Source organism: Bos indicus, chromosome 7, assembly GCF_029378745.1.
Source record: "Bos indicus isolate NIAB-ARS_2022 breed Sahiwal x Tharparkar chromosome 7, NIAB-ARS_B.indTharparkar_mat_pri_1.0, whole genome shotgun sequence".
NCBI classification, from domain to species: domain Eukaryota; kingdom Metazoa; phylum Chordata; class Mammalia; order Artiodactyla; family Bovidae; genus Bos; species Bos indicus.
In genome coordinates, this window is record NC_091766.1 from 23,744,344 (window position 1) to 23,769,249 (window position 24,906).

A 24,906-nucleotide genomic window follows, 5' to 3' on the forward strand; every position below is an offset into this window, starting at 1 on the left:
GCATGCATGTGTGTAGTTAAGTCCAAATGAGATCTTTGCATTCCCTTGTTTCATCAGAAGAATTTCATCAGAGAAATGATGAAAGTGGAGAATGCCACCTCATCCCCGGGCAGGTGCCTCATGACTTTCTAACACTTGGAGGGGTTTTAAATGAGCTCTTTGCATTTATTCCTCAGTAAAACTCTGCTATTTCAGTTGCCCTAATTAAAGAGGAGATCCTGATTTCTTTTCTCCTTTAATAACATCATTAATAATTATTATTTAGTAATAAATCTTCCCAGGTGACTATCTGTACTAAATATAAGTATACTTATCACAAGGAAAATAAAATCTGCAAAAGAGCTAAGAGAACAATGCAGGAAAAGAGCTATTAGAAGAGGGTTGTGAAGGACAGAGACAACATGAGAGCAGAGATCAGCTCTGAAATGTCAGCCTTGTCACGATTTTTAACATCTAAAAGTGCCATTAATTCCTCTCTAATGAATCTTACATTATTAAGATTATATGTTTTAGTCAAGGAAAGTGCCATATTTGTCACAATATTAAGCAATGTTATTTTTTTGAAACCCCCAAAAGGTCTTTGCTAAAAGAGATGGTTGCCACATAAGAAAGTCATTACTAAGGCAAATGCTATATGACCTCAGGACAGTCAGTTCCAAATAATGGTAATAACTTACAATTGCTTTCAAATCAATTTTGATGCAAATTTTAGTGTTCTAGTTTGAAAAAAGAAAATCAAAGTACAAAACAGCATGTATAATAGGCTACATTTTATGTATCAAGGGAGAAGAAAATAAATATATGTCTTTTCTGCTTGTGAAACTGTAGAAAAACATGCACACAAACATACATACACCTAAAATGGTGGTTATGTGCAGTTAAGGATAGATTTGGGTGAATAGAGCCTGAGACTGACAGTGGTAGACATTTGACATCTTGTCTGATTTTGGAACTATGCAAATATATTACTTATTTACAAGATGAAATTTAAAAAATATGCTTTCACAAGAGCTTCTTATACAGATTTTCATTTTCTCTTACATTTATTGAATAAGATTATATTTTTCTACAAACTGGGCACTACTGATTCAGATTTGAGAAAGAATGGTATAGAAATGAAACATTTTCCTATGTGTTTTATAAATAGCAATATAATTGTAAAATTAATTTTATATTCATAATGTCTGCATTTATTTTCGTATCTTTGTGCCATCTGCCAACCTGTATTAAAATCTGATTTTGACCTATTCTTGGTTCAGTTTGATCACAAAGCTAATGAGATCAAAGAGGAATACTTCCTCCAGATTGTAAATTATTGACTAAACAATTCCTCATTTTAATCACTTATGAAAGCCAGAACTCAAAGCATATTGATATAAACATCATGCCCATAATCCCTTATTAATGTTTCCAGCCTTTGTAGCAAGCATGCTTTGGTGACTATGACCATTAAGAAATACATCAAATTTGACCAAAAGGAAACAACACAAATTTTTCAGTGTTTTTGAAAAAGAATACTGTCATACCTGTTTTATTATAAATAACCAGGTTCTGTCATATTTTATCTTCTTGCCAGCAAATGAAGGACATTGTTTCATAAAGCTTCTAAAATGTACATGAATATTTAATTAAATCATATTTCCTTGAGAAAATAAAGTTCATTCGCATTTATAGCAGACTGTTGTGAGGAGTAAGATAATTGTCATAAGACCAGGGTAGCCAGTACCGGTTGCTCGTGGACCAAAACTCCTCAAAATTTTAAAACTTTTTTTAAAAAATAAACTTACAATCATAAGTGTTCATTTACTTTAAAAATCCTAAAGATGAAGAAAATTATTGTCTATATATTTAAGTCCTTGTATAAATTACAAAACTCAAGTTTATGTTACAGAGTCCCTTCCCCATAGGAAGCATAAAGCACTTTTGTGGTACCTTTCACCAGTAAATATTTGTATCACATTGAATTTGACAAACGAAAGAAAAGTCGATATTGCATCTTAAAGCCCCAAGAGAACATTCTTCTAAGCTGTCTCTCATGTTGAATGAGCTTCAAAAGTCATTTGATTGCCACGATTTAACTCAATCTCAAATAAAGATATATAAAAGTAATATGCCTATTGACTTCAGTAGAAATCTGAAATATCAGTGAACTGCAGACTCTTCTTGTTTGAGGTCAACAAACACTCTTTGGAAGACAACCAAGAGTAGTTTAAGACCTGGACAACAAAATAAAATTATAACAATAATAATTATAATAATAAAAATAACAATAAAATTAAACAACAACAACCAACAATGAGGTAAACTCCCCTTTAAAAAAGGCAATATGTGTTGCCTGGATTGTCAGGAGAGAGTTCGATTGTACCTGACACCCAAATGTTTTTCCAGCCATAGTTCAGCCAGTTGCACGGTTGAGGCAAAAGTACTTGCCTTGGATCCTAAGCACATCTTATACTGCTTAGGGTCCAAGTTAGGGTCACAATGAACTGGATGGAAAATGTGGACCACTCCTACTTCTTGACTTCTGAAGGGCCTCAAGCCAGATAGAATGACTTTATTGTAGAGATCTACATCTTCCAGTCCCCAGCCTTGTATTGAGGTATCAAATCCACCTGCTCCCAGAAGATCACTTTTATAAATACAGGTAATTCCATATCCATAATCTCTCCAGAATCCAGTCTTCTTTGAGAAGACGAAGTCGTCATCGGTTGGAGGGCTCCCCCCATTGGTTACCTTTGGGTCATACTGGCTAAAGATGATGGGGTAGTACACCTGTTGTCCCTGAATTGTATTGTCTCTACATCGTTGGAGAAAATCTCCTCTGAAGATCAAGTCAACATCACAAAATAGCAGCAAAGTATCATTGTCAAACTGGGAAGATCCCATTTCAAGACCAAGACCTCTGGAAAACTCCCCCTTCATGGGGATCAGGGTGATTTCTGCTTTGGGGTACTTGTTCTGATATTCTTGTATAAGCTCAATATGCTTGTTGGAATCTTGGCCAGAATCCTTACTGAAAAGGATGATGACCAGTTTTACATTCTGCTTTGGGATAAGACAAGTGTTTTCAAAGTTCTCCATGAATCTCAAGAAAGTGTCATACCTTCCAATGAGAGGGACAAGAATGTGTATTTTCTTTTCACTGTGCCCTCCCACTTCTTTGGCACCTTGAAAAGAAGACAGTATCTTTAAAGAATTCGATATAAAGGAGAATGATTGAGTGTCACTGTTAATACTCTCTACAAGACTGTTGACATCTAGCTCTTCAGTTTCTCTGAAGAAAGGCTTGCTGAACAACTGCTGAAGATAGGCATGGCGTCTTACTGGCACAGTCAGTTTCCTCCCCTTGTGTCTTTTGTATAAGAGAAGTAAATCCAAAATGTACTCCACCCCATGCATGGGATCAACCCTGCGGTAGCCATATTGAATTTCTTTGAAGTCAATGAGCCGTCCTCTCGTCTTGGCATTCTCATTGATCATCTCCATCACCTGTAGGACAGTATCATCCAGCGCTGTTCTCAGGATGCTATTGATGCTCTGTCGAGGAGGCTGGTTCTCAGATGCCGAGTAAAGGAGTTTCCCTGTCAGGAACTCCCATTCTATCACTTCATCTCTCTCCCGAGGCTGGAAGTGGTTGAAAGAAGGCATTACTCCCAGCTGCTGGTCCTCTTTGCTCACTTCGCTATTACTAAGCTTGCTCATCAGCGCACTCTCCCGGTGGAGCTGGATGGTGCGGTAGCGCAGTTCAGAAATTTTGCGGCTGAGCATGTAATTATGAAGCCTGTATTGGTAGGCGGGCCTTTTGTTTGGATGAAGTGTTATGGCTGCATGGATTTTGCTGTTGTGAAGGTCTTGGATATAACCCTTGCGATTGTGTTCATAATTTTCATGGAACAGTTGCTGCATCTGAAAAGTAGAAGGAAATCAAGATGTTAAAATAAATTTAAAAAGAAACTAAGCAATAAAACATTTAAACTAAAATATTTAATAAGAATTACTTATACCGTATTTCATAACAAAAATGATATAAAATATGAAAAATGGGAAAAAATCTTTAATGGGCACTTCACAAAAGAGAATGTGTAAATGCCTGATAAACATACAAAACATTTCTCTAGCTCATTCATCACCAGTGTAATGCAATTTAAAGTCACAATGTGATATTTAACCTACAAAAATGGCTAATGATACATAATGTGCTGTCAAAGTATTAATAGCAGATTTGGAACTCTCATACACAGCTGGTGAGAATGTAACTTGGTTCAACCACTGTGGAAAACTGTATTGACTAAAATGATCAAATGCATTCCCTGTTACTCAGTAATTCTACTCTTAGAAATATGCCTAATACAAATACACGCATACATTTACCTAAATATATATATATTTTTTTTCAAAGCAGTATTATTCATAATACACCCAAACTGAAAGCAACCTGAATGTACATCAAGAATTGATAAATAAATCTAATAGAAAATAATACATCAATTAAAATAAATGAAATACTACTGCTCAACAACACAGACAAACTCACAAACAAGTAAAAGAAGCCATGTACAAATGAATACATTTTATATGATTCTATTCATATGAAATTAAGAAACAGGTACAGCTAACTGATGCAGTTAGCTATAAGAATAGGTGATCAAAAATCCAGAAAGGGGGCAGGAAGCTCTGCAGTGTTAACAGTATTGAATTTGCTATCTAAGTCATGGTGACACATATGCATTTAATTTGTGAACATTCACTCAAGTATTACTTACGATGTATTTGCTAGCCCCCGATTAATAAATAACTTTCTTTTAAAAATATGCATATACATGCATGTAAAACCAGGTAGGTTTTTTGATATGTATGTACCTAAATGTGTGTGGATATGTGAGAGGGGAGAGAGAGAATATGAATATCAGAATTTTCCTAGCGAAGGTGACCTAAAAAATGTAAGACCAATACCATGACAGATTCTTTATCTCCAGTATTTCACTTGGTTCTTATTCTATACTCTTAGATTTTCAAATCAACATGATCTGACTTTGAAGAATGTAACAGCAGATATTCTGAGATGGATTTTGGACTTGATTCAAGAGAGTTTAGTTACATCCAATATTTTTTCCTAAAAACATATACCAATTTTTATTTGAAACTTTGATGTTAAATCAAATCAAATCCATATGAATGGGCTATTATAGCTCTAATTTTGTATTATGATCCTTCATCTGAAATTGCCTCAACATATTACTTTAGGTAGGTTTGCATGGGTTTTTTTTTGGTATGCAACAAGATAAAAAATTCTAATGGCATATAGAATATTAATTTTACCACCTCTACAAAGTATTGGCTCTCTGAAACTATTCTTTCTTAAGGCCTGCTTTACATTACTAACAAAACAGGAACATGCTAAATTAAATAGGAGACATTGCTCAGAGGTGAACTGTTCAATTGCAGACTTATCTAGCTCCTTTAGTGATACTGAAGTGATTAATACTGCACAACTTGATGAAGGTGATATTTGTTATAGAACAAAGATTATCAGTATTAAAGTATTAAAGTATTAAAATGGTTAAGGAACTTGCATCACTCATATCATTACAACACAAGTTCCCTATATAGTGCTTATTTTTCTAGTGTATTCCTTTGCAGAAATATTATAAGCAAAGTCAGTGAGGGGGGCAATATTTAAAAAGAGCACACTCATACATACTCTAGGTAGTGTGGTACTGATAAGATCATCTTGAATTCATGTTATATTTTCCATTAAGAAACATAGAGTATATCCAAATTTTCTGTTTATATGTAGGGAGGATCAAGTGTTGCAGCATAGACAGGAGAATGCTTAAGAGCCTGACTGTGAAATTAGCCAGATCTAGACTTGAGAACTGGCTCCACCATTTCTAAGCCATTTCCTATCCAATCTATTTAAGTCTCAGTCTCCTAATCTATAACAGAGAAAATGCCAACCACCTCAATGTATATTAAAATGTTGCTCAATAAGAAAAATATATATATACGTTGCTTAGTACTATGTCTGGTATCAATCAAGACAATCAAGACAAGGATCTGCCAGCCTCCTCCTGAGATTCCTCTTTTTAACTAGGAGTTTTCAGAGAATGAGAGCAGCACTCTTTAGGCTTGCCTCGTCTTTGTTCATTTCTGGAAATGCTTGGGAACAGTTATAATTTGGCCATATACACTCAGTGCTTCAATGTATCAAGCATACCATTGAGGAACCTTCTGCTAATAAAAATCCTCAACATTTTACTACAAGAGAGATAAAGTATTGTGGGGATTTTTGGGAAACCAAGGTTCAGGAAGGTTGATTTAACCAAGGGTCTACTGAGAGTAATGAGATTATGACCAGAACTAGAATAAGCAGTCACTTTTGCTACTTATCACACAAAATTTTGAATACAGCAAAATTGTTTTAAGAAAAAGTATAAAATACACATTTAAAATTATATTAGCTTGTTTGAAATAATTCAGAATTTCCTTTCCCTTATAGAATTTTCAGTTGATTTCATGGTACCTCCACAACCTTACACTGAAAGTAAAAATCATTTCACACTAACAAAATCACTGACATCAATAAAAGCAAAAGCAACTGACATCAATGGGTCCTGACTGATTCCAGTGTTTCTGCAAGTTTCTGTGTTTCAAAGTCTCTGCAAGAGAAAAAGACTAGATGAAAAAATAGCCTCACACCACCAAGAAAAGAATTCATGAAACTGAGGAAAATATTAAGGGACAGTTCTAAAAATCATAAGAAGAATTTTCCTCTCTCTTGGAAAACAACAAATTAGAAATATAAGATCTCAGGGATGTGATGGTAGAGATGAAATGTCAGTTCACAGAACTAAGAAATAAAGATAAGCTGTCTTTATTATATGTCTTTGTTATATATATTATATCTTTGTATATTATACAAAATAAACTCAGATGTGAAAATTAAGTCATAAGAAAAATAAAGAATAAACACTGTGGAAGGCTCAGTAAAGGGGAAAAAATAGAAATTAAGAAAGCTAAAAAATGAAATATAAATAAAGTTATGATGGTTTAGAGAGAAATTATTCAGGACTTAGAAAAGTACGTTGTTTAGAGTAACTGCTATTAATAAGAGTTATAATAAGAGTAAGCTATTATTATTACTATATTTGTTACTTTTTTTTATATTATTATCATTAGTGTAAGTATTGAATAAATGAGTAAAGAAGAATGGCCTCATTTCCTTAGAAAAGAACTCAAATATGCTCAGTACAGCCATCATTTAATTTCAGATCATCATCTAAAAACTAAAAGACTGAATTGTCTTTTAAGAGGTCTTTGTTGAAGTGAAGTGGAAATAAAAGGCCATGCCATTATCAGAAAGCTTTGTGTTCTTTATTAAGAAAATAATTTAATTATTTTTTCTCTATGAAAGAGAAAATGTATTTATATAAAGAACCTATTTCAATTTATTATAAGTTCTTTTGTCCCCATTAGTCCACTTCATTTCTCATAAAAAGGATTCTCTAATTTAGAAAATTTCTTTAAATCTCTTCCTACATATCAGACTAAGGAGGACTTGGGAAAGAAAGTATTCTTGTTCGAGGAAGTACAGAGTCAAATTAGAATAATTCATGAAGGTGAACAAGGAAATAATAAATCATTAAAGATGTGTAAAATATAATGGTGACTAGGTACCTAAGGGCTGGGAAATTTGCCTTGCAAATATTTTAATTCATTTTACTATGATTTAGTTATGCAGTTGTACACAACTAAAGGGAGAGTCTTAGTGCCTTTGATGTAAATATCTAGTGATTTTTCTCTTATTTTTTAAGACTAGTAGATATAAAGGTTCAGAGCAAAATAGTGAATTTTTGAATTAACACTATTACTTTTCTTCAATTATTATCTTCACATATTAACAGTAAAGTTCTTAAACTATGTCCTGCCTTTCTGGTAATAATGACACAATGAAAACAGTACCTAATTCTAAACATTAAGAAGAAGAAGTAAGTTTGGGAAAATAAACATCCATATGTCATTCTATAATTATAAATAGAATGAAAAAATGTTAAAGGTATACAGTTTGAATAAGTATTGGAATTTGACTGCAAAGAACTAAAAATGATAAGATATACTCTTGTTATGCTTGTCACAGAAAATTGAGAGCATTACATATTTTGCCACTAAAGATTTTTAAAAATAATAGCACCTTGGCAATAGCCACATCTAATCCACAAATTCTAGTTAAAAAATTCAATGCACGCAAGTAATAAAATTGCATGAAACTACATGCATAAACATAAGTAAAACTTGGGAAATCTACATAAGATCAGTGAAATATATTAATGCCAATATCCTGGCTGGGATATGTCACTATAGTTTTGCAAGATTTTGCCACTGGGAGAAAGTGCTTTAACAAATCCATGGGATTTCCTTGCATTATTTTTTAGTTGCTATCATAATTATCTAAAAGTAAAAATCATATCATTAAAAAAAGTCATCCCAAAGTCTACTTAAAAGAAGGTGTTAAAACTTGTAGTTCAAAGGTTGTGGATCCAAAACTGTGACTTTGCTTTTGTTCACCTGGTAAACCCAGTGTTTTGAATACACTTGAAAAATGTTAAGTGAGCAGTGCATTTTCCAGTAATTTTCAGTCCCATAAAGTTTCTTTATGTTTGTTTTATGAATTTAAAGTTGTCTGAGGGCATTTGTGTTCTTGACTATCCTTTTTAGTAACAAAAAAAAATCATAAAATGTCTTCTCCTTTTGAAATTCTGTCACAGGCCACAACACAGATGAACCCTGAAGACATTACACTAAGTGAAATCAGCTAGTTACAAAAAGACAAATACCATGATTCTACTTTTATGAGATCTACAAAGTAGTCAAACTCATAGAGACAGAAACTAGAATGGTAGTTTCTAGAGGCTGGGGGAGGGGGAAATGAATTGTTCTGTGGGTACCAAGTTTCAGTTTTGAAAGATGAAAAAGTTCTGTTGTTGCACAACAATGTGAATTAGCTGACATCACTAAACTGTACCCTTGAAAATGATAAAGACGGTAAGAAAATCTTTTCCTTTTATTCCACATGAGCCTCACCTTTCCCAAACAGGAAATCTGGTCAATTACAAACCACAATCTGGCCAATTACTATGTAGTAAGTGAAAGGTGTGAACGGCTCAGTCATGTCTGACTCTTTGCGACACCATGGGGACTGTAGCCTGCCAGGCTCCTCTGTCCATGGACTTCTCCAGGCAAGAATACTGGAGTGTGTTGGCATTCATTCCCTTCTCCAGGGGATCTTCCTGACCCAGGGATCAAACCCGGGTCTCCTGCATTTCAGGCAGACTCTTTACATAGCAGGCAGATTAATTTCATTCCTGGGTATGAGCAAAAAAATCTTTCCCTTTGGCTACAGGCTCAGATTTTGCATATTATAATTCCTCAGAAAGAAAGGCAGACCTTGCACCCAGACAAGGGCAGAGAAGCAATACAAGAAAGACAGCATTGCAGAGAGTGCTGAACACATACTGAGCTGTGCCTAAGATTACCCCCAGACTTCCTAGCGTCCTAGGACAGGAGTTTCACCTCTCATTCAGGTAGTTTAGCGGTGGTTCTGTCACTTGCAACCAAAGGAATCCTGTCAAAAACAATCTGGTAAATGGATGTGTTTTAATTTTAGCTCTGGATTAATGCTCTGTATGATTTGCCTCTGTTTCATTAGCTAGTTTAATTTTGGTTGAAATCCTAAACAATCTCATACGCGCAATCTGTACCATTAAAACTGGTACTTTTTTTTTCTGTTACATTTAATTTTGTTAGCTATTTTAGTTTAAGAAAAAACAACCTGTCAGACAACACAGAAAATAGCTTCCAGATACTCCTAGTTGTGATGAAGTTTTCTCAGCAGTATATATTTGCAACAGTTTAAAAATACTTTCAGACAACATAGAAAATCATCAAGTGATACAGATTTCCCAGCAGGGTATATTCTGGACACATGCCATTACAGGCAAACTTCAAAGGCATTTAAAATAAAAAAACAATCACCAAGTTCATAAGATTTCAGTTTATAATATTATGGCACATAATCAATTGTTGGTTTAAATAAATCCATATACCTTAATTAAAATTAACCTGTTAGAAATAAAGTAATACTATGATTAAATATGGGCTTCCCTGGTGACTCAGAGAGTAAAGCGTCTGCCTACAATGTGGGAGACCCAGGTTCGATCCCTCGGTCAGGAAGATCCCCTGGAGAAGGAAATAAAACTAATGATAATTGAACTTGATTGCATATCAATCTGCTAGATTTAGCCTGACATACACACATTCAGGCAGTTATCATACAAATGCTTCCTGATATTATAGTTAAGATAATAGCAGATGATTGTTGAAACTGATACAATTCACTTCCCCTGTAGATATTTTTAAATCTGGTAAATAGTCAAGTAAATTTTTTGCATTCAATATTACCTTAAAGCTTTTAATCTATTCACAATTTATTATAGTGAAGAGCAAAGAGGAATTTTGAAGAAATTTTTAAGCTGCCTCTTTGCAAACCTACACACATTCTTTCTTGATCTCATACCAATATAACTTAACTATGCCCTTCACTGGTGATTTAATTACCACACAATAACTTATATGAGACAATGGGAAAGAAGGAAGTTATCACTTTCCAACTAAACTTTCAAGACCTCTGAAAAACAAATGGAAAGATAGTCATTGCATGCAATTTTGAAAGACATGAACACAATTAATGAATCTTATCCTCTGAAGGAAACGTATTAACTATATGCTGGAACTGATCATGCATAAAATTATACCTTGCTTTCCAAATAAAAAAAGAAAGTAGTCTATTTTCTAGCTCATGAATTTTATTCCAGTTATGAAAGCTTTGAAAACCCAAGTTGTTTCCTCTTTAACTATGAAGATGCTAAAGCTACAGTTAAAGACTTCTGCTGTTGCTGTTGATTTGTTATTTCCATTCTCCCGAAATTCAAGCTACCAATCATTTATCCTCATGAAAGACTGAATATGAAAGTGTTAGTTGCTCAGTCGTATCTGACTGTGACACTGTGGACTGTAGCCCTCCGGGTAGGAGGCATTTCCTCTGTCCATGGGATTTTTCAGGCAAGAATACTGGAGTGGGTTGCTATTTCCTTCTCTAGCAGATCTTCCTAACCCAGGTATCAAACCCAGGTCTCTTGCATTGCAGGCAGATTTTTTACCATCTGAACCACGAGGGAAGCCCAAAAGACTGATTATAAGCTTGCTAATTTGAATGAACAGCATATTATCCACTAAGGTAGAAGGTACAAGAATGGAGCAGACTTATGATTTTTTACTTAGAGACTGACATGTACTTCTATAATTATGAACTTAGGCTACAAGACCATTTTTAGTGATCATTAATATTCCTCAAATAAAGAAAGTGAAAGTGAAGTCACTCAGTCATGTCCAACTCTTTTCGACCCCATGGACTGTAGCCTACCATGCTCTTCTGTCCATGGGATTTTCCAGGCAAGAGTACTGGAGTGGGTTGCCATTTCCTTCTCTAGAGGATCTTCCCAACTCAGGGATTGAACTTGGGTCTCCTGCATTGTAGGAAGATGCTTTACCATCTGAGCAGCAGGGAAATAACTTCAGGGTAATTTGGAGCACCATTTGTAAGAAGCTATAAGTTGATGATCTTCCAAGAAATAAAAGGAAGGCATCACACAGTTTAATGTTAACTGGTTTATGTTAGTAGGTCTATGTTTAATGTCAGTAGGTCTATGTTTAAATATACTCTGAAATGAAAATAAGATATTATTTCTCAAGATTAAAGAATGAAAATTTAATATTCATTATGTAGAAAGTTGACTTAGGCTGTCAGTACATTATAGAGTACAATCTTATTGGATAAATTGGGTAGAAGAATATAGTACAATGTGCATAGCAGATGTTCGAGAAACCTGCTGCTGCTGCTGCTAAATCGCTTCAGTCGTGTCCAACTCTGTGCGACCCCATGGACTTCAGCCTACCAGGCTTCTCCGTCCATGGGATTCTCCAGGCAAGAACACTGGAGTGGGTTGCCATTTCCTTCTCCAATGCATGAAAGTGGAAAGTGAAAGTAAAGTTGCTCAGTTGTGTCTGACTCTTAGCAACCCCATGGACTGCAGCCTACCAGGCTCTTCCGTCTAGTGGAATCCAATTAATAAAACTTTTGAAAACACGAGAAAGATAACAGATCTATGAAAGTATGACAATTTCAGTAACTTTCCTGACCAAACCATTCCTGATGTAATCCCTTCCATAATTTTATCTGCCTCTTATAATTGCAGAATGAATGACACATTCATTCATTTAAAAATATCCATTGTGTTTCTACAACATGTTAGTTGCTATGGTAGAGCAACAAAGAAGCCTAGTCCCTGCCCTCATGGAGTTGACTGCCTACTGGGAGAGACAAGCACTAAACATATAAACTCATCAACAGCTATCTAATTTTGACAAGTTATTAATTATGCCATTTGGTACCTGTTATTTTGAAAACTGAAAGTAAAGTCGCTCAGTCGTGTCTGACTCTTTGCGACCCCATAGACTGTAGCCTACCAGGCTCCTCTGCCCATGGGATTTTCCAGGCAAGAGTATTGGAGTGGGTTGCCATTTCCTTCTCTAGCAGATCTTCCCAACCCAGGGATTGAACCCAGGTCTCCGGCATTGTAGGCAGACGCTTTACCATCTGAGCCACCTTACTTGACTTTATATGCCTTTCTAGATAACCTGCTCCTATGGGTCTCCTGGGTAGAGTACTTAATAAAATATTTATAATTAATTTTTAATAAATTCACATATTCACTCCCAAACTAGTTGGTAACCAAAACAGGAATCAAAACATTTACTCTCAGAACTCTGATTCTCTAACGGAAAATTTTCAGCATTCTGCATTATTTCTCAGGCTTTTGAATGTTTCTTTAAGTATAAAAATGCAATGTAACAGAAGTCTTCACACATCTGTGTTGTACAAGATTTGGCAAATACCTTAAAGCTTTTATATCTCACTTAAGTAGTCACTTGCACTCCAATACTGTTAGACCATAACTGATGGTGGTCATACATCTTTTGACTATTTTCATAATTGATGTAGTCACCCAACCAGGGTGAAAGGTGGAGGACACCCATCATCTTTCCTGCTCTGTGCCACTGGAATGTGAAATAATCGTAAGAGTCCAAACTGAGTCTAAGTCAGGCTGGCCTCTGTCACATTAATCATTTCTGCACAAGTAAATGAAGTGCTGCTGAGAGACCACGAAAAATGGGAATGAAAGCAAAGCTGGAAGAAGGTCTTTGACACCTGCATGGAGACACAGCAGTCTTCCTTTCAAGAAATAGGACACAACTAAGGTTAAAGTCAGAGAAGGCGATGGCACCCCACTCCAGTACTCTTGCCTAGAAAATCCCATGGACGGAGGAGCCTGGTGGGCTGCAGTCCATGGGGTTGCTAGGAGTCGGACACGACTGAGCGACTTCACTTTCACTTTTCACTTTCATGCATTGGAGGAGGAAATGGCAACCCACTCCAGAATTCTTGCCTGGAGAATCCCAGGGACGGGGGAGCCTGGTGGGCTGCCATCTATGGGGTCCCACAGAGTCGGACACGACTGAAGCGACTTAGCAGCAGCACCAGCAAGGTTAAAGTGGATGGAGTGAGAACTGGATTGGGGGTACATTTCAGTTACTTAAAGGAAAGAAAAACGAACCTCTCCTGCTCATTCCTCTTTCATTCTTTTAGCTTGTGCTCATGCATGTCTATTTTGAGCCAAGATCCTGGCTCTGGAGTCATGGCCCTGGCTTTGAGATCTGCTCCTCCATTCCCCATCTGACCCCGGACAAAGTACAACTTCTGGGAGAAGAAGAACTCCTGGACTGTTGTGTACATTATATAAAACATGCTTAAAATAGTGTCTGGCATCAATGGGTATCTTTATTATTACATAAACTCTAGACAGTGAAATTTATGACACTTTAAAGCAGACTCAAAGATTTTCCTGCTATATGCTAACATCTAATTTGATAGGTTACTCATGAGTAGCCTTTAGTATACATAAAGTGTAAAGATTTTAAAATTGTATTTACTTTGCCTATAAGAAAAGATTTGTACTTTTAGATCAGTTTCCAGATCATCATCATCATTTCCATGATCATCCAGATCATCAATCTAGTAGATCATCAATGGGTGATCAAAATGGTCTTGATACTCCCTTTAGCTGGACTAAACTCTGGACAGGTTTCTACCTGATTTAAAGGTCCCTTACCTCTCTTCTCTTGGAACATTCACTTTAGAAAACTCGTGATTGTAAATGCTGCCTCTGCTCCTTTGAGTCATCAATCTTTCAGCCTCTTGCCAGTTTTATAAGCCAGGACTCTTTATCAAGTAGCTGGTATCCCTTTGAAATCAAGTAGTCCTTTGAAGGCGATGGCACCCCACTTTAGTACTCTTGCCTGGAAATTCCCATGGATGGAGGAGCCTGGTGGGCTACAGTCCATGGGGTCGCGAAGAGTTGGACACGCTGAGCGACTTCACTTTCACTTTTCACTTTCATGCATTAGAGAAGGAAATGGCAACCCACTGCAGTGTTCTTGCCTGAAGAATCCCAGGGACAGGGCAGCCTGGTGGGCTGCCGTCTATGGGGTCACACAGAGTCAGACATGACTGAAGCGACTTAGCAGCAGCCCTTTGAAATGTAATCATCCAGAAAGACAAATCCTATGTCCCTGTCTTAAGGGGAGGGTAGGAGGCTTACTTCCATAAGCACCAATTAGCAAACACAGATGGTCTGATACCACTGACCAATGTCCATGCTAAAGTCCTCCAGAACTTTTTCATGACCTCATCCCAGCACTTACAAACTCTCCTGCCTTGTGTTTCAGAGGTAGTTGAATTTAGTCTCTCTCCTCTATTGCAACAGTTTGAATAAGGTCTTCCGGCCCTGCTTAACTCTGTCATGTGTAAGTTTTCTTTCACACAGGTCACAAGCAGTACTTGGTGATGCATTGTCTTGATTCATTTAAAACTCTTTGCTCTCATTAGCTTAAAAAAAAAAAAGAAAGAAAAGAAAGGCTCAAATTAAGATCCTACTCCTTATGGTGTAATCAAGGAGATAAGTAGTGCTTCCTTCCAGCTGATTTTACTAACATTAAAGTTTTATGAAAAATTATGAAGATCCCTAGAGCTAAACATCCAATTAAAATAAAATAAGCATGGCAGGATGTCTATTATAATGTTTTTCTTAGAAGAAAATTCCTAATTATAGTGCTGTAGACTTCTGCATGGGCTCAGCACTGCTGTGGGAATGGAAAGGAATCACAGCTCTAATTAACAGGTAGGTGTTTCCAAGATGGTGCTAAACTAAAAATAAGTAAAGCATCATCTTTTAAAAGTCAAATTTTCTGGAAATGAAAAGACAATGATTTGAGTCATTTTGACCTTTTTAATTACACTGATATTTCCTTACTGGAGATTGGGTATACAGCATTTTTGTATCACATATGTCAAGTTGACACAACAGAAAAACGTAATTTGCTTTAGGGATTGATAAAATTATTTCATGAGATCCAGTTAGTGTCAGAGTACATTCATTAGCTTTAGTAAAAGAGAAAGGATAATTTGGGTTTCAAGTTGCAGAGTTATCTTTCAAGCTAGGTTAAAAGGAGTTATTTTTAAAAGTCATCTTATCTGAGCAGATAAATGACTTTTTAGTCCTAAGAAGCAAAGGTAGAATTCCAAGAAGAGAACAGATGAAAGCTGAGCAATACAACTATGCTTAGTACAAGCAATGACTTAAAAAGATATATTTTATAAATAAGCAAAATTATACACTCCAAATCCCACTAGCTTTGAGGTTTGTTTTCATGACTATTCAATGATATTCCTCCCAATACTGAAGGGCATTTAAAATATTTTCTACATAATTTTTATAGGGTTATTTAAGAAAATAGATCACTTATTTAATGAATATTATGTCTAATTTTTTAGTATTTTGTATGGCTAATCTCAATGGCACATTCATTGTAAAAATACTTCATAAAAAGGTAAATGACTTGCAATCACAATTTAATATATGAGTTATAGAACAATTAGCTATTTACAAGGAAAAATAAATTTAGATACTCACCTACCTCACATCTTATACTGAATACATTATATACATATATGTGTGTACATATGTCTGTATTTCAGATGTATTAAAGATCTAAATCCTACTAGTGTCATCCCTTAAAACAAGAAAAAATACTGTAAAAGAATCAGAAAAATGTAGGTAAGCATTTACATTTTCTAAGCACATGGATAAATCCTTAAGCAAAAACAAAACCATAAGCAAAAACATAAATAAAAATTATAGGTAGTATTATATCAACTGCAAAACATCACCATATCAAAACTCCATAAATAAAACTTAAAACCAAATATTAAATTGGAAAAGTGATTCTTGAAATAATGATGCCATGTCAAGAGTTATTATCCTTAATATATCATTAATCTATCATTGCTCTCCTTTAACCCTCATCACCAATTTTAATCTCTTTCATCTCCCAACTATCACCTGAATCTTTATTCTCTTCTTTCTATCTTCAGGATGGCCACTCTGGTCCAAGATACCAAGAACTCTCTCTGTATTTCTGTACTAATCACCTTTCTGACTATGTCTCATCTGACCACTCTCCAAATGGTTCCCTATGATGCAACCTGAGTCAACTTTCCAAGACGCATATATGATCACATGACCCTCCTTTTCCCCATCGATGACAGCCAGTGCTCTTGGAATGATCATGCATTCCTCTCCAGCTTTCTCTCTTACCTCCTGTCCTCTATGCTCTAGTCCTACTGGCTTCCTTTCTCTCTTTATTGCCTTTGCACATGCTTTCCCACTATCAGTTTAAATATCACTGCCTCATGGATACCTTCTCTGAAAAGATTAGGCCTGGTATATATTCCCCTGGTACCAGGCCCCATTCTTCCCCATGATTTGACTCAGTTTTAATTTTACATTAGTTTTTTCATCTAAATATATGTCTCTATCACAAATTTGGGAGTTTTCTGAAGTCTAAGAGTATGTCACAGTTTCACTCTATCTTCAGTCCCTGGTACGGTGTAAATGGCTTCCCTGGTGGCACAGATGGTAAAGAATCTGCCAGCTATGCAGGGGACCCAGGTTCGATCCCTAGGTCTGGAAGATCCCCTGGAGAAGGTCCCCACTCCAGTACTGTTGCCTGGAGAATTCCATGGATAGAGGAGTCTGGCGGGGTTCATGGGGTGCAAAGAGTCAGACACGACTGAGCAACTAACGCTTTCACACTATGCTGTAAGTAATGCAGGACTAGGGCTGTCTGTAATCACATGCCTCTGATTTTCAGAATTTCTAAATTCAGAATTCAGATTCCAGATTTTCAGAAAAGACAAAGACTTAAAGATCCTACTAGAATAAATCTGGTCTTTAAGTCTCTGCTTTAAAGCCTATCTCAGCACAGTGATAAAGTGAAAGGGAAAAAATGAATAAAACATATAATATACTAAAAGAAACAAATATAGTTTCTTCTCCTGACGTTCTAGTTCTCTGCCTAGCACCACTGATTTTCTTCCTGATATATACACTCATTACTTCAGCAATGTTGCAGATTCCTTTCTTCCTCTTCCCAGCAACCCCTTTCAACATGTTGTATTTATTTCTTTTACAACCACTTCCTAATTATCCTTTTGTTTCCTCCCTTTTACTGCTTGGACCCTGGTTCAAGTTTGGATTACTGTAAACATTTCCATTATGGACATAGGCAGTAATACTCAAAGGTGCCATAAAAGATACAGAAAAGATGAAATATAAGTGTATAAATTTGAACATGCCTAAATCAGAACTCCAGGAGAAACCAAGAGGACAAATTTCACAGGACTCTGGAGCCCATTTCTCTCCTCACTTCAATCAGAGCAGCTCTGCTTTGTATTATTATATATTAAGTTTTAAAGTAACAGCTTATTTGAAAAAAATTTCTGCAAACAGGAAAAAAACAATTTGAAAAATCACTATTCTCTATCACGTGAAGTTGCCCTTTCTGCATACTCTGGCCAATTCAAACACTATACATCCTTTTAAATCTAGCTAAATGTTTACCACACGAATGTATCTTCTGTTAATTCCAGGACAGCCTGACTCTTTTTTTTGCAAGGCATGACAGAGCTCACTGTATCACACAGTTTGGTATTTACTATAATACTTGGTTTTCTAATTTATTCTTTTGTCAATTAGAGAGTCATTCATTTAGCTAATTAGCTATTTACTTATTTTCACTCCATTCCTATCCAAAGTTAGATTGTAAATTTATTTTGGCAAAGAAACTACCTAGCAGATTTTGAATTTAACCCACTATGACTAGTGTTGGGTAATTCAGGATGACAAAATCTGATCAAATGATAATGTTTTTAATGAAGAAAAAAATAAATATGTTATCTTAGAAAAAATAAATAGATTTTTCCTACTACAGAATCTAGAATAAATGGGAGTAGCTCTTTGGGACCGTAAGTTGAGAAAGTTTCATAAGTTGAAGAGAAAAGTGCTTTGACAAGTTCGGAGTGAGTCCAGGGGACTGACTTTATCATTTGTGTAAGGACATGAAATGTGAGGCACACTGTTTCTGCTTAAATGTCTTCTTTGTCAAAACAAATAGTTCCTATGTATGTTTATGTGAGTTATCTGCAAGAAAAAAAAATTAACCAAGCATAAAATATACTTGAAAATATATTCAGAAAACTAAGATCATGGCATCTGGTCCCATCACTTCATGGGAAATAGATGGGGAAACAGTGGAAACAGTGTCAGACTTTATTTTTTGGGGCTTGAAAACCACTGCAGATGGTGACTGCAGCCATGAAATTAAAAGACGCTTACTCCTTGGAAGGAAAGTTATGACCAACCTAGATAGCATATTCAAAAGCAGAGACATTACTTTGCCAACTAAGATCCATCTAGTCAAGGCTATGGTTTTTCCTGTGGTCATGTATGGATGTGAGAGTTGGACTGTGAAGAAAGCTAAGCGCCGAAGAATTGATGCCTTTGAACTGTGGTGTTGGAGAAGACTCTTGAGAGTCCCTTGGACTGCAAGGAGATCCAACCAGTCCATTCTGAAGGAGATCAGCCCTGGGATTTCTTTGGAAGGAATGATGCTAAAGCTGAAACTCCAGTACTTTGGCCACCTCATGCGAAGAGTTGACTCATTGGAAAAGACTCTGATGCTGGGAGGGATTGGGGGCAGGAGGAGAAGGGGACGACAGAGGATGAGATAGCTGGATAGCATCACTGACTCGATGGATGTGAGTTTGAGTGAACTCCGGGAGATGGTGATGGACAGGGAGGCCTGGTGTGCTGCAATTCATGGGGTCACAAAGAGTCAGACATGACTGAGCGACTGAACTGAACTGAAAATATACTTTATGTGCATTTTGACAAATACTTTCTCTATATAATAATATCATGTATGACACTAAAAGATTTATTCTACTCTTCTCAAATTTAAAGTTTTTTTTTTGAGAATGAGAACCACTGTGATATTATGTGATATTATGTTTGTCCTCCAAATGTTTGCTTTCCATGTAATCCTTCCTCAAACTTCTTGATCCTTTTGTTTTTTTTTTGGAAGGATGGGGCTAAGCATTAAGTAGTGCCTGATAAATGAATTCAATAATTAATATACCAGAGTGCTGATCTGCAGAAGCTGCACTGATTGAAAAATTGCTTGTTTGATGATAAAATAAACTTGAAAGTAATTGCAATTACATAGAGAAGGTACAATATTGCTATATTCACATCACCTGAGTTTAGATCTAACTTGATTGCAGCTTTGTAATTTATTCCTTCTGTATTATTGTGAGATCCACACTATAATTGCTATGTGGCTTTTCTATCACCCTTCAAGATTCCCTTCTTACGGTGTCCTCACAGCTCTGCTCCAAAACTGGCACTTGTAGAAAATGTAACGAGAAATAACATACAAACTAAAAACAAACAAAGACAGGAATCTTGAGAGGCAGTTTCATGGCTTTTTTAAAAAGGAATATTGGGAAGGAGTTGATTTTACAAGAAAGACCATTGGATTGGTAATCTTTTAGTAAGCTATGTGATAGTGAGCAAGCAATTTTATTTGTATCAATCTTGTTACCCATTAAATGGTGAGAATAAACCATTGCCTTTCAAATATACAATATTGGTGTGAAGGTCAAAGAAGAACAATTATGTGAAAATATTAAATATATTCTTATACATGATATATTATTTAAATAAGCAGCTTAAAAGAAAAGATATACAAAAATTTATCTCTGATTAAATATTAATGTTTAATAAATGTCCCAACAAGGCAAGGAATGATATAAACACAGAACTATCTATAGATAAGAGAGGAGGAACTAAAGAGTGTCTTGATGAAAGTGAAAGAGGAGAGTAAAAGAGTTGGCTTAAAACTCAACATTCAAAAAATGAAGATTATGGCATACAGTCCTATCACTTCATGGAAAACAGACAGGGAAACAATGGAAACAGTGACAGACTTTATTTTCTTGGGCTCCAAAATCACTGTGGATGATGACTTCAGCCATGCAATTAAAAGATGCTTGCTCCTTGGAAGAAAAGATATAACCAACCTAGACAGCATATTAAAAAGCAGAGATTACTTTGCCGAAAAAGGTCCATCTTGTCAAAGCTATGGTCTTTCCAGTAGCCATGTAAATAGATGTGAGAACTGGATCATAAAGAAAGCTGAGCACTGAAGAATTGATGCTTTTGAACTGCGGTGTTGGAGAAGACTTTTGAGAGTCCCTTGGACTGCAAGCAGATCAAACTAGTCAGTCCTAAAGGAAATCAGTCCTGAATATTCATTGGAAGGACTGATGCTGAAGCTGAAACTCCAATACTTTGGCCACCTGATGTGCAGAACTGATTCATTGGAAAAGACCCTGAAGCTGTGAAAGATTGACGGCAGGAGGAGAAAGGGACAACAGAGGACGAGTTAGTTGGATGGCATCACTGACTCAATGGACAAGAGTTTGAGCAAGCTCCGGGAGTTGTTGATGGACAGGGAAGCCTGACATGCTGTAGTCCATGGGGTCGCAAAGAGCTGGACACAACTGAGCAACTGAACTGAACTGATCTGTAGATGAAAGATCTATCGGGGAGTAAAATCAAGTCCTTTTTGGTATAAATCTTAAATATTATTCAAGGATACTTTTATGTTTTCAGCTAGTATTTTTCAAGTAAAATAAAATTGAATGTTCAATTGAAATTAGTAATCCTCAATGGAATAACAGTATACTAGAATTTGGGGTAAAGTATACAGATACTACGGAGAAGGCGATGGCACCCCACTCCAGTACTCTTGCCTGGAAAGTCCCATGACGGAGGAGCCTGGTAGGCTGCAGTCCATGGGGTCGAGAAGAGTCAGACACAACTGAGCGACTTCACTTTCACTTTTCACTTTCATGCATTGGAGAAGGCAATGGCAACCCACTCCAGTGTTCTTGCCTGGAGAATCCCAGGGACGGGGGGAGCCTGATGGGCTGCCGTCTATGGGATCGCACAGAGTTGGACACGACTGAAGTGACTTAGCAGCAGCAGCAGCGTACAGATACTATGGTTTGAATAAAACATAATCTAAAATTATCACTGCTTTCATTATTTTTACCACACTTTTTCCATCTAAAGTTTTAAATAACAGCAAAGAAGGACATCAGATTAGTAAATTAGTTTAAAAAAAAAAAACAGGAAACTCGGATTTCAGTAATTTGCTTTAGAACTTTGGGTTTCTTAAAACTCCAACAGGAAAAGTAAGAGTGGTTTTAAATTAGATGTTTTCTTCTTTCTGAATCCCTGAAATAATTTGTTTGCCTTTTTGTGTAAGGCAAAATAATCAAACTACATTTTAGGGAAATAAAATCACTCAGTTCTACATCAAAACATTATGCTAAGTCCAAAGTGGTGAGAAAATGCAATAAGCCTTCTTTTACTGCAACGAGTTTGTAATAACTGTATAATTGACTGATATCCTTTCCAAAATAACCATGCCAATTTTGTGATAAATATTATGATGTACCTTTAAAATCCTAACAAAAAAGTATACAACTATTAAAGAGAATTTAAGAACATAAGAGCAATATCTGAATAAATTGCCCAACCTATCATAATCCTGAATAAGCAATTCTTTAAAATATAATTTCTAAGTTAGTTAAAAACTGATTAATTAATTATTATAATTTATTTTAAAATACAATGCAATTCCAGAAAACATATCAGCTTAAAAAAAATGGAGCTTGATAGGCTTACCCTAAAATATCTATGGTGGTTGAATAAAACTAGCTAACAAAAGCTTGAAAAGGAAGACATCAAATTTCCTTGAGTAACTTATGTTGTGTGGTAAAAGTATAAAAATAGACAAACAGATTAACAGAGTAGAATAAACAATCCACAAAGAGTCCTACATATATTCAGAATTTGGGTAAACTAAAGGTAGTAATTTAGTAATTTTAATAGGTAGGTAAAGGATAAACCATTCAACAACTATTATTAGGACAACTGTCCATCATTTAGGAAAAATAAATTTGATTCCTAATATAGACCACACCCAGAAATACAAGTTTTAGATGATTAATAATCTATATGCAGAAACACAAAACTATAGACGTATTAGAATAAATTACTTTTTCCCTCCCTATCTTTAAAAAAAATATATTAAACTTCAGAGCCTACTTTGAATAAAGAGAAAAAAGATTTTCAAAGAGGAAAAGACTACATATGCTAAGGGTATATACAGGAAAAAGCCCCAAAAGGAACCCAAGAATTCTTTGTTTCTGCCACTTGGGGACTTTATTTTCATAAGACTCAGATGAATCAATTTTGCTCTTTGTTCTCTTAAGTAAGTTGTATCAAAGTCATTGAATATATTTGCCTGCGGGAAGGCAGGAAACTATTTGTTCAGACTTTTTGGTATTGTCTTCCTAAATGGATTATGGAGAATCTTGCCACAGGGGTGAGAGGGCTGGCTATGGGATCTGGTGACTGTTGCTTAGTTGTTAAGCTGTGTTGGACTCTTTGTGACCTCATGAACTGCAGTACACCAAGTTCCTCTGTCCTTCACTGGGTTTGAATCCTGCTCTACCTATTGTGATCTGCTGCTGCTGCTGCTGTCACTTCAGTCGTGTCCAACTCTGTGTGACCCCATAGATGGCAGCCCACCAGGCTTCCCCGTCCCTGGGATTGTGATCTAGCATAAATCATTCAGTATTCCTTTAACCCAATTTTCCTGCCAGTAAAAGGTAGACAATATTGTAGTGATCATGGAAATTAATTAGTATACACAACACATCTGGGAGAATGTCTGGCACACAGTCATCACTCAATAAATATTTCACCAGAATAGTAGCAATGATTGAATATCACAGACAGCCCATAGACTATGCTCCCTGGAAAGTAATAATAAAAACAACCTGCACTTCATTCCACTTTCTGGAGGTGCTCCTGGTATTCCCTCCAAAGGTTTAACTGTAGCTGTTGTGAGTTCTGCTGGCAACGCCTCTCATCCTCTACTCCTACCTTCATCTGCCAACTGAGCAACACCATCCAGATGACAACCTTCCCTTAGGAACTGAAGATTCCTTTTTGGAAGCACAGAGCCGAAACCAGTGTAGGTTTCTTTCTGCTACGAAGGGGTGCATTTAATGCTAGAAACAGAAAGGAGATTTCCATGACTCCTCCGCTCTGTAAGAATAAAAGAATTAAAACTCTCTAGCTCAAAGAAGCATCTCCAAATGCAGAAGACACCAGGACAGCACATAGTAGGTGCTCCCCAAACTGCTTAATGGATTTTGAGAGAAGGAAGCAAGAGGCAAAGGGAGGAAATTAGAAGGGGAAGGAGACAGGCATCTGAGAAGAAATGAGGCCCAAACTCCACCGATGGATGGGCCTTTACTAGAAGAAAAGACATTTCCTGTGTTACACTAAGGGAATGAGGAGAAAAGGGTGCGGAATGAGGAGAAAAGGGTGCAGAATCAGGCAGGGCTGAGTGTCAGGTGGTGGAAAAGGGACTGGCCATGGCATGTTTTGTAAGTAACTACTTCTAAGTAGCATAGAATATTGGGAGTAAGATGGTCGGAGAACTTGCTTGTTCACAATTTAACTCTTCTTGGTTGAAATGAGTAAAGCTGTAGTTCTAACTTTCATAATCTTCCCTTGAACAAAAGTAGGATGCAAAAATTCAATCTGTTCCAGATTTAGATCCAAAATGGTATGAAAGATTTGACAGAAATCATCTCCTAAGATGAAGTTGTCTTTAAATGGTGCTAATGAATCTCAAAATAGAGTATATCTCCAAAACATATGCTTCTTTTTTTTTTTTTTTCTGAAAGCAGGGTGACACCTTCAAACTCTTTTCAAACCACTGTGTTGCCTATGATTTAGAGGGAAAAAACCCAAGCCTACTAATATGGAGTTTTAGTTGGAAATATCCCGTGTCACATTAGATGGGCACTTCTACCAGAAGCTGTCCCATGGTAATGTCCCCAGGAAAAGATTATGTTGGACGCATTTCTTGGCTGCCTTACAGCAATTAATGGTGCCCATCCCTGTTCTTCTTGCCCTTTCAATCACTACCAATATCCTAAGTCTCACCACTCACACATCCAGTCATGTGTGCAAAATTGCTATAATAAGTATAACTGACATATGCTAATTCAGTTGTGTAAAGTTATTAGATTTAATTTGCCATCTCACAGAGAAAATTCATATTTATAATTAAGATACTGCATTCAAGCATTTATTTCATTTACTTATTATGCCTCAACTGAAAGGTTGATAAAGGGGGGGAAATACATGTAAAACCAAAGAGCTTGTAACTTAGTCATCTTTT

General features: G+C 36.1%; 1 protein-coding gene across 1 annotated transcript in view; it reads right to left on the reverse strand.

Annotated features, from left to right (window-relative positions):
- Positions 1-755: 755 nt before the first annotated feature.
- Positions 756-24,906, reverse strand: part of CHSY3 (chondroitin sulfate synthase 3) — a 290,728-nt gene continuing 266,577 nt past the window's right edge. Inside the window, exon 3 of the mRNA XM_019964587.2 lies at positions 756-3,906. Within this exon, the coding sequence (XP_019820146.2) occupies positions 2,344-3,906 (1,563 nt within the window). The 3' untranslated portion in view covers positions 756-2,343. The remainder of the gene's footprint in view (positions 3,907-24,906) is intronic.